The sequence below is a fragment of the Haemorhous mexicanus genome, chromosome 6 (assembly GCF_027477595.1).
Source record: "Haemorhous mexicanus isolate bHaeMex1 chromosome 6, bHaeMex1.pri, whole genome shotgun sequence".
Classification (NCBI taxonomy): Eukaryota; Metazoa; Chordata; class Aves; order Passeriformes; family Fringillidae; genus Haemorhous; species Haemorhous mexicanus.
The window spans coordinates 19,479,138-19,493,146 of record NC_082346.1 but is presented as its reverse complement, the minus strand read 5'-3'; the positions used below and the strand labels follow the sequence as shown (position 1 = coordinate 19,493,146).

At 39.3% G+C, this 14,009-nt stretch overlaps 1 protein-coding gene across 1 annotated transcript in view; it reads left to right on the top strand.

The window, feature by feature from the left end:
• The window catches only part of LOC132328851 (mucin-5B), a 41,029-nt gene that overhangs the window by 2,384 nt on the left and 24,636 nt on the right, over positions 1-14,009 (top strand). Inside the window, exons 3-15 of the mRNA XM_059849102.1 lie at positions 980-1,094; positions 2,419-2,506; positions 3,392-3,525; positions 3,932-4,157; positions 4,980-5,105; positions 5,773-5,890; positions 7,140-7,278; positions 7,866-7,967; positions 8,184-8,253; positions 8,492-8,629; positions 9,191-9,355; positions 10,045-10,139; positions 11,634-11,760. Of these exons, the coding sequence (XP_059705085.1) occupies positions 980-1,094; positions 2,419-2,506; positions 3,392-3,525; positions 3,932-4,157; positions 4,980-5,105; positions 5,773-5,890; positions 7,140-7,278; positions 7,866-7,967; positions 8,184-8,253; positions 8,492-8,629; positions 9,191-9,355; positions 10,045-10,139; positions 11,634-11,760 (1,643 nt within the window). The remainder of the gene's footprint in view (positions 1-979; positions 1,095-2,418; positions 2,507-3,391; positions 3,526-3,931; positions 4,158-4,979; positions 5,106-5,772; positions 5,891-7,139; positions 7,279-7,865; positions 7,968-8,183; positions 8,254-8,491; positions 8,630-9,190; positions 9,356-10,044; positions 10,140-11,633; positions 11,761-14,009) is intronic.

Below are 14,009 nucleotides of genomic sequence, written 5' to 3'. Positions count from 1 at the left end.
TCTTTTAGGGATAGTTTTCCATTTCCAGATAGATTAGTCTAGAAAATTGCTCTGCTTTGCAGATCACAACTTGGCCAGGGATCTTCTTATAAGAAAAGGCAGAATTTTTAGAAGTCAAAATCCACACCTTTAATTCCAATTCAAAGTAAACCACAAAGGAAACTGCAAAGAGAAGAGTAAAAAATATTCCCTAAGTAAAAATCGTATGCAACAATAGCTGAAAGTTGGGCACAATATTAAGGACAGTCCCCATGAGAAGTGCCGAGTCCTGCTCCTAGCATTCTGAAGGGCCTAGGCAACCTTTGACTCTGGGAAAACCTCTCACAATTTTGTTGAAAAGAAAATTGCAAGCATATGGGCTGTCTTGACAGCCTTCTAGAAGCACCACTCTGTTGTTATTATAGCACCGAAGCCCGTGTGTGTCTCCTAAATCAAAGGAGCAAGAAATTGCCTATCTTCTAGCCATTTTCTGAATTTCTGAGCTTTTAGATTGTTGTAAAATGAATGGTAATTTTCTTGGTAAAATGGAAAAGTAATGTAGGTCTGAGTTGCATGAGTACATGAGTAACAGAACAGAGTTGTTAGTGAATCCCAAGTATCAAGGAGGTCCTGGAAGGATGATGATAACCTGCAGTGTCCTCATGTGGAGGGTCATTTTCCTAATATTGTCATCTTGCTCTTTATAAACTTTATAAGGTTAGAACCCTTAATAAAGGTTAGGTCCTTGGGTTTGGCTGCTTTCTATCAATTGAGTGGCTGATGTTGACACAAGACCAAAAAGCATTGTGTTAGGGATTAAGGTTGGTAAAAGGACACAGTGGACAATGTAATGCATTGTGTGGATAAATTCTGACCTTGAAAACAGTGTTCCCATGTCTTATTTAGTACCTTTTAACTTTAGTTTTCTTACCTATATACCTGTAAGGATTAAATCAGTCTTTTTTTCACTGCAATCTGTTTTGTCCCCTCAAATTTCCAGGATTGCCATGCCTTTCAGCTTGAAGAGCATTCTGATTGAGGACACCTGTACTTACTTCCAAGTCACTTCCAAGCTGGGCCTGACACTCAAGTGGAACTGGGCTGACACTCTCCTAGTATGAACAGTCAGTTAGTTGTTTTCCTCCTGGTGAACCTCATCAGTAATGAAAAGCAGGCCTGGATGCAGGCACTGTGTTGATATATGAAATTATGGGTGGGAGGTATCACTCCGTCCATAAACTGATAGAAGAATACTGGGCAATAGTTTCACAGGGCAGGGGCATGGGGGCACAAGCCCATGGTATTTCCAGCTAATTTTATGTGACAAAAGGGTTAATCCTGGATATAGCACATCTGCAGTTAGTTCCTTGCTCCATGGGACATTGGCAGCAGCAGCCCTCCAGCTCTGCCTTGCTACTCTGTCTCATGCCCATATTGTGTGGTAAACTGATATATATGACAAGTCCAGACCTTGGCCTCTTTCATTCCAAAGTGATGCTATGTCAGAATTCTCCTCTAAACATCTGCCCTGGAATATCCTCTTCTGTACCAGTGCATTTGCACTTTTGTGTGTGAGTACTTATCCTTGACAATCAGGACTGAGATTAACAAAATGGAAGTTGTGTGTCATGTTATGCCATTCAGAGAGATAAAGAGAGGGTAAAAGGGGAATAGAGAGAAAAAATATCAAGAAGTAATCAAGTGATATTGAAATTCTGATTTATTGAAGTATTTGCTTTCCCCCTTCCTGTGCACTAATTAATACCTAAAGTATTAAAGGCAGTGTTTGTACATTACTGTAGAGTGGACACGACAGTAGGAAAAGCACTGCTTTTTTTGGGTGGACCTGAGTGGCACCAGTACTATTCCCCAAGCATGTAGGAATGATAAGGTGCAATAGTTTTATCCAGCAAGGCAATAGTGTGCTAACCTGGCTGTTTATTTCCACTAAATATGGGGAAAATAAGTAATGCTTGGCAGACCCATGCCTAGAAGTGCTATAAAATTTTCCATCACCCTTTGGACTAGAAAACCCATTATACATGGCTAAAAGTTAACCAGAAGCTGCTTCTTTACAGCATCCAGCATTAGAGCATAGTTATCTGACCTGCCCAGAGAAGGAGCTGTGGTACCCTGCAAGATGTACCAAGTGTCTGTATCCCAGTGTCTATATTGGGAGACACTAGTCCAGGGATTAATTCAACAGGCTTCTGTTACATCTTTAGTGGGTAGGAATGACAATTGCTGGAGGATTCTCCTCCCATTTCAATTCAGTCTGTCTGCAGATAAATTTTATGAGAGATTTGTACCAGAAAAGGAGATTGCTACAAACTAGGAATGAGCATTTCTGCCACTGCACTCTTCTGCTGCCAGTCACTTTGCAACAAGTGCTGCTGATATGAGGAAAAGCCTTTCAACTCTGTGTTTCCTCTTTTGCAGCTGGATCTGGAAGAAACATATAAAGAGAAAATATGTGGTCTATGTGGGAACTATGATGGCAATGAGAAGAATGATTTGATTTTGGATGGTAGGTCATATTCCATCCAGAGCAGACCTCCTTATACATGACATGAAAATTGATATCTGTCTCCTCTGAGCAGGCTTTCAGATTTCCTGACAGGCACATGAACATTTGCATATACAGGAGATGTATTTTAAGAGGTTCTGAGATATTTGGGATTTTCTGCTCTTTTCATATTTGTAAGAGTCTCCAACCTCTTTGACCAAAATGAATTACTTGGCTATCATGCAGCAACATTGCCAGGTTCCCCACTGACAATAACATACTCTCAGGAAATGCAAGAGTGCATTTTCTGTTCTTCTATTTTAATCATTCTATTTGTGATTATTTTTACCTCTATAATGAAATGAAAGCATCAAGAAAAACAACAAAGTATCTTTGAAGAAACTGTGGTGCCATCCACTGACACCTTTAGATATTGCAAATAGCTAAGCATTAATCCTGCACCAGGTTGTATGAATGGAAAGAAACCTTCATCCTGGGATATCAGTTGCAGGACTGAATCCAAAGTTGTAACAACATCCCTTTATGTAATTCCTGTATGACTGTTACACATGTGAACAAGAAACTCTGTAAGATAAACACACCCAAAACAAAGAGAAGTCTTTGGAAATGATCTGAAGTAACAGAAAGTTCAAGAGTCTTACATGATTTCAAATGCCCAAGCTGACAGCAGGCCTTGATACAAATGTGCCAGATTTCCTGACTCTAGCCCAACAGAAGGTTATATCAGGCTGTCATCCTCCATAAGATATGGATGCTGGTTAAATTTGGGCATCTCATGAAGTGCATATTGGCTTTGAGCCCAAAGAGTAAGTGCATTTTTATAGCCCATTAAAAGGCCTAAGGAATTGTGGGAAGTTACTGAAATGCATCTGGCTTTTTTTGCAGGGTATAAAATGCATCCAAGACAGTTTGGGAACTTCCACAAAGTAGAGGATCCATCACAAAAGTGTGGTGATGTGAGCCCAGATGACCACACTGGAAGACATTCCAGGAGGAGAGACAATAGATGCAGTAAATATGTAAGTGTGGGGGACCAAGAAGTACAAACCCTCCCAACTTACAGAGTTGAAAACACTGTTGAAACAAATCTTAATTACAGAGAATGCACTAAACTGATTTTTTCAGAACTCTATACATGAATTTGAGCAAAAATTATGATCTTATAGCTGAAAGAATATCCTATTATGGTATTAAAGAAATAGCTATTGGGAAAATGCCCAGTTGAATGACAGCTTCCAGTCCAAGGCAAAGGACATTGTGGCAGAAAGTTAGACTGGATAGTCTCCTGAGATTCCTTCAACTTGAATTATTCTGTGACTGTAGAATTGTGTCATCAAAACTTGGGGTGTATGCTCAAAAACTAAAAGGTGGTAAAATACCAAGCATTGCTTTTCTTCCCCCCCCCCCACCCTTTTTTTTTAATAGAAAAAAGGATGCAAGAAACTTATGTCCCGTTTTGGAAACTGCCCCAGAGTGGTTGCCTTTGATGACTACATAGAGACCTGTGCCGAGGATATGTGCAACTGTGCAGTTAATTCTTCTCACTCTGATTTGGTTCCCAGCTGCATATGCAGCACTTTAAACCAGTACTCTCGAGATTGTGTCCTGAGGAAGGGAGATCCTGGGGAATGGAGAACCAAAGAACTCTGCCGTAAGTAGCTACTGCTGTGGAGATTTATTTCAGGTTAGACATTTACACAAGTATTCTGTTCCCAGCAGAGCAAAGATAGGAGCTGTGGTAACTGGCTTGAATCAATCTCTGAAAATACTTTGACACAAACATTGTTAATGGAAAAACTTCTACAAATTTAACTTGATTTTGCTCCTTAAATTACAACTATAGTTGTAAGAAGAAGGAGATGTTGCCCATCTCCTTCTTACAACTAAGTTTTCTCGAGTTTTTTTGGTTTTTTTTTTTTTATTATTTTACTCTGCACAGTTAACTCATAAAGAGCCTTATTTCAACATGGTGACAACCAGACAGAAGTAGTTACTGAGAAGAGCAACATGTTTGCACCTATCTGTGTTTTCATACTCAGTAGTCCAGTTACTGAGCAGAGAGTCTCTTTAAATCCAAGGGGAAGGCTACAGGTAGTTCATCCAAACTGCTGGTGTGGTGGATTGGGATAGCAAATTATTGCCAGAAGTACTGATGCTTCAGGCAAAAGTAAACTGTCATCACTACCTAAACGATTCTGATGTTCTTTGCTTGTATTGTGACTTCAGCCAAACTTGAGCTAGTAATGGGAAATAGCTCACATTTCCCAGCAGCCCAGTTTTGTCCAAAAGATAAAGTAAAAGTGGCCATAAAACATTCCTTTAAGATGTTAAACAAACACAACATATCTGCATTGAAGGTCTTGCAAACAAGATATGGAGGAAAGGAGGAAGAAGGGGTTGGGTAGTGACACTACAATTTCAGAGATATTATAAATACATCATTAACATACTCCATTATGGTTTGGTCTTGCAGATCAGGAATGCCCAAACAACATGGAGTACATGGAATGCGGAAATTCCTGTGCTGACACATGTGCAGACCCAGAAAGGAGCAAGATTTGTAAAGCCCCATGCACAGATGGCTGTTTCTGTCCTCCTGGTAAGGCAGCTCACTTCTGCCAAGGATCACACACATCAAGGGAGGTTGCTCCTTGTCCATTTCACACAACAAATACACTGCTTCTTCTTGGAAGAACTAGATTTCTAAAGATATGAGATCCTGACACTGGAGAATGGAGGCAAATACTTCTAAGGATGGTGCAGATATGGAAAGAGAAGAGGTGCTCTCTAGACAATAAGAATGCAGGTGAAGATGTCTCATGAGATGCCTCCCTGCTAGGACACTAAATCTAGCTGTAGCTTAAGTGACACAAAACATACATGCATTTCCAGGTATGTGCATGTGTAAATTTGCACATGAAATAGTCAAGGATGAGGCTCTGACTTCTGTTAGATTCACTGTTAGAAAAGGATGGAAACTGGCTCACACCCTTGCAATCTGGCACTTGATAATCCTGCTCACAGTGAAAGATTTTGTAGCAGGAAATGTTCTTTGAGTTTTGCATTGCTTTCATTTAAGTTCTAGTTAGAAATATTGCCCATTCATTAACATCTGAAAGGGCCTGGTGTGGTGTTTTCCTTTAAAAGTATCTCATTCATTTTAAGAAATGCTGAATACTCCGGAGTTTTTTCCATACTCTAATCTTCCTTGATGGCATTTCCCAGACTCAGTGAAGGAATATTAACTAGTCATTGTGTCTGAACAGGAACTATCCTTGATGACCTCAGCAGCAAGAAGTGCATCCCCAGAGACAGCTGCCCCTGTACATTTCAAGGCAAAGTCTACTCATCTGGAGGAACTTACTTCACTCCCTGCCAGAACTGGTACTCTTGTGGTCTTGATTGCACTAACAAGGCAGAAATATTTATTTCAAAACATTGATGAGTTGCATTCTGTACGTCCCTCCTCTTTTTTTTTTTTTTTTTAATATTTTTCTGTCATTTATCTTAAATAACAATTTAAAACCTTGCTCTGAATTTCAACAGTGTAGGAAAACTTCGAGGTATTCCTCAACCACACATAGTTATTACCCACCTTTACTTGAAACTACTTGTGAAAACTGAGCTCAAGATTTCAGAATGTAGAAAAATGAGACTCTTTACTGATTAATTCAGAGACTTTGGCCACTAGGGTGAGGTGAGAAGTCATACCATATTAATAAGTGGCACTTCCAAAAACATCTGAATCTCCACAAGGCTGTTTAAAGGCCAGATCTCAGAAATCCTGATCCTTGAGAATGACTTGATTTAGAAAAATACCTGGCAGCTTGAACCCATCTCCATCTGCATGGGTGAAAGGTGATAAGATCTTAGGTATATTACTCTCAAAATAGTTTTATTTCTTAATCTGTATGTGTTATGTGATACATACAGAGTAAGAAATAAAACTGTTGTATGTGACACAGCGTCATTTTTTGACCATCAGCTAAAGCTTTACTATAGAGAGGAATGAAATGTGGTATGGTGCATGGCCAAACACTCTGCAAGTCCCTTTGGATTATCCTGCATTTTGAGAAAATGCTCCTCAAATCCTGGAAATTATGAGTAATTGAACTTAATGGGCTTCCATCTTGCACACATCCTCATTTAGTCCCCTCAAAGCCCAAGCCTATACGGCTGGACTGTTTTCTTCCTGTGTGCACAGGTGTGAGAATTGCTCGTTCTCTGAGGCCCTCCACAATTAGCTGCTGAAACATCCCATCAGTGACTTGCTGAACAGTTGCATCAGTAGCACAACATGTTGCAAGATCCTTCTTGAAGGGGTTCTTTCTTTCTTTAAAAAGTCAAGTAAACAATTTATGCCCAGTGAACCATCTCTTGCTTTCCCATCTCAGTGTGTCTCTGGGGAGCCAGCCCAAAGCCCAGTGCAGTTAACTCTCTCACTGACAGGAATTCAACCCTCACATTTTAAGGGCCTAGTATAAAGGCTTCCACCCATAGGGTGTGAATAAGAAGGCAAGATAATGAGTTTAAAACTCAAAGAGGCCACATCTGTGCAGATTTAAATGGTGTGTCACCTTTGCTCCCTTGAAGGTGTGTTTATTCTAACAGCTGCTTTTTGGGTTTTGCACAGTACTTGCAAAGGAGGCCACTGGAACTGTATCTCTCTGCCCTGCTCTGGAAGTTGCCACATAGATGGAGGATTCCATATAACAACATTCGATAATAAGAGGTTCAATTTTCATGGCAACTGTCATTATGTCTTAGCTAAGGTACGAGCAATTTCTCTTTTCATTCCTAAATCTCCCGAGCAGCACAAGGCTTTAAACTGTGCTGGAGCTTTAGATGACTTAATTTAATTAAATGGCACCAATCCAGCAAAGCACTTCAACACATGCTCAGTCTTAAACCCCATAAATTTTTGAATTTGCAATGGATTGCATGTCAGTTGATGATGTTTAGCTTCAAAGTTTTGCAGCTTCAACATACTTGTACTTTTTTTTAAATTAAATAATTTTCTTAATGGATGTATTAGTGTTGATTCAAGCATTTCTTTTGAAGCTTTCTTCATGTGTGACTGTCAGAAGGAAGTGGATGAACCAAAATTTCTGCAAAAAGATTCAATTATCTGTGAATGCCTGCAAATGAGATCCACACAAGCTGATAGCAAGGAAAAAGAGTGCAAAGGAAAGTTAGTGAAATTATTGATTTTGGCAATAAATAGTTTGCAGTTAGATATCAAATACCTCAGTTCTTTCATTACTCCTTCTTAGCCTTTCAGTGACACGTTTTTCTCTTCAAGCTCCCAGCCTGTAACATGCTAACAATGTCTGCACGTACCTTCCTCATGTCTTCTCAGAACACTGATGACACAGTTGTGGTGATTGGGGAGATCATTCAGTGTGGGACTTCAAGGACAATGACTTGCCTAAAGAATGTACTGGTCACACTAGGAAGAACTGTGAGTAACTGTCTTTAATTAGCAATTCATAGGAGGTCACTTCTATTTTCCTTACATTGTTTGTATGGTGTCTGGACACTGAGTTTTACTGACCCCAGAGGTGATGAGGTTTTGAAGATACTACTCCTCAATGCTTACTGAAGCTTGTCAGGTTGCTCTTGTCTGTCCCACGTCATATGCATTCACTACTGTGGGCTTTTTTCCTTTTCCCTGCAGACTATAAAAATATGTTCCTGTGGAAATATCTACATGAACAATTTCATTGTGAAGCTGCCTGTAAGAAAAGGTAAATCCCCTTCTTCATGTCTTGCACAGAATAGCCTACATCTTCTGCAGAGGGATTCCTGCTCTGTTCTCTGAAAAGAACATGATCCTACTCACTGTTAGGTGGATACTAGGTCTGGGATTCTCTGGGAATCTCTGTGTTACTGCATGCACTGGCAAATGGAAGTTCCTGTTTACTCAGCTTTGTAAAGACTTGCAAGTGCATACAACATTTTTTTCTTTTTCTCTTTCTTCTTTAGATGGCATCACCATCTTCAGACAATCTACATTTTTCATCAAAATCTTGAGCTCAGCTGGAGTGCAGATCCGAGTGCAAATGAAACCTGTAATGCAGCTCTCCATAACAGTCGATCATTCCTTTCAGAATCGCACATCTGGTAGGACACATAAGGCTAAACCCTTCAATGGGCTGAAGAAAATCTCTGGGATGTTTAGTGTGTGCAAATCTTTCAGACTCCATCCATTTAAACTAGCCTTCATCATAGACTTGTGAAGTATAGACTGTGTTCTTGGTTTTGCCACTAACCTCCTGTTTACACCATTTAAGATTTTTGTGCTTCTGTTTCCTGTCTGTGCAATGGAATTACACCCTGTCTCTCTGACCCCTTTTGTTTTTCTTTTGCCATTTCCTTTATTTATAAGCTTTTGGGGAAGATACTCTGTCTGCCAGTGTTTACTGAAGCACATTTAAGCAGTTCTAATCCTTGTGCTATCGCTAAGTGCTACTGTAATGCAGAAAAAGAATAAATACACTCTAAACACAGGGTCCTATCCGATTTGTGGGAACATCAGGAAGTCTCTGAAGGAAAATGGATTTGTCTCAGGCGAGGTCCATTACAGAGCTGAGTGTTCATCTATAAGCCATTCCTTTTTCATGCATCTAGTGATTTCTTCTTTTCTTCTGCCTTTTTTTTTTTTTTTTTTGCCTCCCACACAAGGTCTTTGTGGCAATTTCAATAACATCCAGACTGATGATTTCAGAACAGTCACTGGAGCTGTGGAAGATTCAGCTTCTGCTTTTGGTAACTCATGGAAAACTAGAGCCAGCTGTTTTGATGTTGAGGACAGCTTTGAAGATCCTTGTTCAAACAGCGTGGATAAAGGTACCAGGCTTTTCATCCCTGGCTTATCAGTGTGAAATAATTTTCACATGATGGATAATCAAAAAAACTTTAGAAATCTCATAAACATCAAACCCCTCTACCTTTGAGGCTATAACTAGAGAAAAAATATTGTGTTTTGAAGGTCTTTAAGAGGATAGCTTCATTTTCAAAACCAAAAGACAGCACTACTGGTAAAAGAGCCCACACATTCACTGATGACTTGAAAAGCACCCACAGCATCAATGACAGCAATTTAGGCTTAAGGCAGAGCACCACTGGTTGCCAATATCTGGGCAAGTCTTTATCCAGTCTAGATTGTTACAGCTGCATCTCACAGCCATATAACTCACATGCTTGATAATATTGCTTGACTCTAAGGAATTATCTGGCTGTAAAGAATTAAGAAAGTTTGATGAAAAACAGTGAAAATGGGGAGGTTCTGTATATGTTCTGCAAATGTGGCTGCAGTAATAATGTTAATACTTAGAAGGTGAAACCTCTCTTTTAGGAAAATGGCTGGTCATTCAGCTATGCTTATCCCACTGATAAGTTAATGACCTGTATTTCCATCCAGCGTTATCTAAACACTTCAGGACATTCTAGTTCAATGTGATACCTGATAAGAATATTGAGTCAGACAGTAATGTGGTTTAAGTGACTATGGACAATGATATTTTTTCCCCCTTCAGAAAAATTTGCCCAGCACTGGTGTGCTCTTCTGTCCAACACAAGCAGTGTGTTTGCTGCCTGCCATTCTGTTGTAGACCCTTCTGTGTACATCAAGGTAAGGCACTGCTCCAAATGGGTGGTTTAATCTAGTCCAGAGACTGATCCCACATGAAGGTTGTCTGGCCTAGGGGAGTGAAACAGTTTACAGTAGTGACTGGTCACAAAGAAGTCCACTGATGCTAATTAGAAAAATTATAAAATAAGAGTTTGTGCAAGATGGGCCTTTTTGGCTACAGCCCCATAAATACTTGATTGGCATGACTGGCTTCTGTTACGTGACCCAGAAACAAAATGAAAAAAATCAGTTCAAGATTTCAAAGTTTCAAAGAGTTCACTCTTTGACTAGAAGAATCAGTGTTTCTGAGTGGAATTGAATTGAGAGTTTTACCAGCCCCATGGATTCCCTCCGACTTGGTTCAAAATTCACATCAAGGGAGAGAATATGAATTTACATTGTTTAGACCTCATTTATTACCTTTGAATCTAGTTAGTCTCCTTGTGTTTTGAATGCATGAAGGTGCCCATATGTTCTCTTGGTGTAAAGCTCTATAATGCTGCTGAGAAAGCTGTCTGATGTAGAGAGTTGCCACATTTATATGGATGGTAAAGAAGTTCCTGCAAAATCACAGAAAGTTCATGAAGGATGTGTGTGTGCATGTGTGTGTGTGTGAAACAACTTACTGAGAAAATACCTGTGCCTGAAATTTTGCCTAGCATGTAATATGTCTTCAAGTACCGTTACAAATATGGCTTATGTTTTACCTCTCCCAGAAGAAAATAGATATATTTCAGAATGAAGGCAAACTATAAATAAAATAGGATTTTGCAATTTTCAGTTAAGAAGTAATAACCAGTTTCTTACAGATATGTCTGTTACTCCCACTGATCAGATTTTAAACTATGACTCGTGAAGGCCTTTTCCACAACATCAGTAATGGCAGGATAAGTCACTGTCTATCCAGTATGATCCTACTGCTCTAGAGTGACTAGCTGTATTTGTGTTCTTTTGTACAGCCTACACTGTTAAAAGAACTCAAGCTTTAAATTCCAGCTATACTTACATAACTAGGTCTTAAAATGTCATTACTTATGACTGACTCTCTATAAACCATCTTCTGTCATGCATCTGTCATGTCATTGGGTGCATCTCATCTGCTTACCAGATAGGCACTCAAAGTGCCAGTCATCACTGTACAATATTTTCAGATTATATATTTTGACAGGTCCGAGACTGTACATCCTCATAGGAGGCTGGTAAAGACATTTCTTAGTGTTTAAATGAGCTCTGGGTGCCTCTATCTTTTTTAATATTCTGTTAATGAGAATTAGACACAATGTCATTGCAGTTCCTGTAACTGATTTGCTATTTCTCATGTTTGCATAGTATTTCATTAGCGTACATTTTCTCTTAGAGAAATTAAATTTCATTGGTAATAATACTTTTTAAAAAGCATATTGGTTGACTGATTTTTTAATTGCTACATGTTTTGCCATTTATTCTATGAGCTAGACATAATAATACCCATTATTATCCTTTTCTGTCCTTTAGAAATGCATGTATGACACCTGTAATGCTGAGAAGAGTGAAGTTGCACTGTGCAGTGTGCTCTCTACTTACTCCAGAGACTGTGCTTCAGCAGGCGTGTCCCTGCAGGGCTGGAGGCAGGGTGTCTGTGGTATGTGAACTGAAATTCCTTGGGCAGGGATATGGGGGAACAGCCCCATTTGTGGCAGTCAGTGTCTTTTGTCTTTAGTCATCAAGTTAGAGAGCCTTTGAAAAACAGAATAAGCATTTATTCTATAAAATTCAGTTTGTGACTGCTTCATGCTCTTACAATGCATATTCTTTGTGTAAAATCTTAGATGAACTCAGTATTCAGATAAGCAAAATAGTACAAGGCATATTACTCAAATCAAAACAGAAACAGGGTTAGTTTAATTTAGGTTTAGTTAGCAATTAGGTTACTTTTGAACACATGGGCTTCCCCATGTATTTTAATTCCAATACCTTTTTTTGCTTTACATTCAGTCCTCTTGTCCCAGACAATACAAATTACATCCCTCATTAACCACATTTTTCCATGTTACAGTAAAATAGTAATGTTTTTTCAATAAATATATGTTGGTGATATTTGAGAATGCAAAAATCTTTAAAGGCATTTTCAGCTCTGAATTACCTAAAAAATGAACAAAAGCTTCTTGGACATACACATTGTCACCTAATCCTGAGTTCAGAGTACATGTATGTATGTATTTTCCTTTGGCACTGCCAGAATTTATTACAAGATGGCATAAAATCTGAAAATAAAACTCACTGTCTTGGATTCTGAATTTTGCTTCAACATTCCCAGGTTGTCATTAATGGTCAGATAGTTCAAGTGAGATATGCCTCTGTCAACATGAAAATAGATGTATGGGTTTCTTGACTAATTGCACATCTGAATAGACAGCATAACAATGTGGTTATGTTTTTGGAGCTTGATGCAGCTATGATCTATTTAATTGCCTGACTTAGGAGCCAGCTGGGATACTTAATAGAGGCAAACAATGTAACTGGTGTGACGCATTGCCAGAGGCATTCAAGACTGCGATAAGAACAATTTCACAAACCTGTGCTGAAATAATTCAAAGGAACATGGTGTAGTCCACAGTAAATTGTCCTAGAGTCCTGCAGAGTTATGCACTAGACACAGACACTGTTTATTGAAAGCTTTTTTCCCAACATAAAATTACTGACATTTTTTATGGCAAATCAAGACTGGTTTGCAGTGTGGTTTGGCTGAAATCTGTGTTCTTAAGGCACAGTAGGTAATATTGCCTCAAACAGTGCACTAACCTTGAGAAAAATTGCTCATGTTTTAATCAGAACAATCATTTTAGGCCTTATTTAAGAAGAAATAAACTTTTGGGAACATGGCTGTGATAAGAGTATGGTTGTTTATGACTCACTGTTCATCAGTGAAAGACTAAAGGGGCCACCACCTTCACTCTGTGTCCTGTCCCATTGCAGGGGTTGGAAAAACTCTTCCAGCTCCTGAAGCTGCATCCACTCTGCCAAGCTGCAGGCAGCATCCAAGGCGGGTTGTATCCCAAGCAGATGTCTGCACTGCAGTCAGCAGAGTGTGTGAAACAAGCAAATCCTGCTAGTTAAACCTTGTGCATGCCTGTTACACACTCTTTAGCCGAAGCTTGAGCCATTACTGGAGTTGCTGGTTGCAGATCACTGCGGTGAGCAGTCTTGGCACTGCTTTTCTAGTGCTCCCTGTGCAAGCTAGCTTGAAGGTATCTTTGGTATGCTCATGTTCTCTGCACTCATGCCTCCAGTTGTGATTTGTCATCTTAGATGCATGTCACTCCTGTGACCAGGAGCACTACAATCAAATAACCTTTCTCTTACCAGTCTCACTCTATCAAAAGTGAACTTATTCCTCTATGAAAATTTTAAGGGAGAAAGTAAGCACATTATTTTATTGCATTAATAGCTAACAATTGAGACAGATATAAATTAATGATAAACATCTTTATTAATATATTTTTTTATTTGATGTATTTTGACTTACAAATACCACTTGCTGTATCCTAAAAAGTAGGAGAATCTGCCTTGCCTGATTTACACAGGGGATATTGTGTTTGCTCCAGCTAGGACCAGAAAACCAAATAGTTCATGGTGGTAGGGTGCTGGTTTTGAATGTGTACACAAGCCTAGCACACTAACTAATCTAAAAAGTGTGCCATGGTCACAGACTGGAAAAACATACAGAGCTTTATTTAAGCATGGAACCTATTGCTGATAAGTTCTTAGCATTGCTGCAAAGCTGATTAGCACAGGTGCCCATGATCAACACCCCTGTACCTTCTAGTGTATCTGAAAAATAGCTGAAGGGTTAAATCTGCAGAATCAGAGAGAGGCCCAAGATGACTAGAT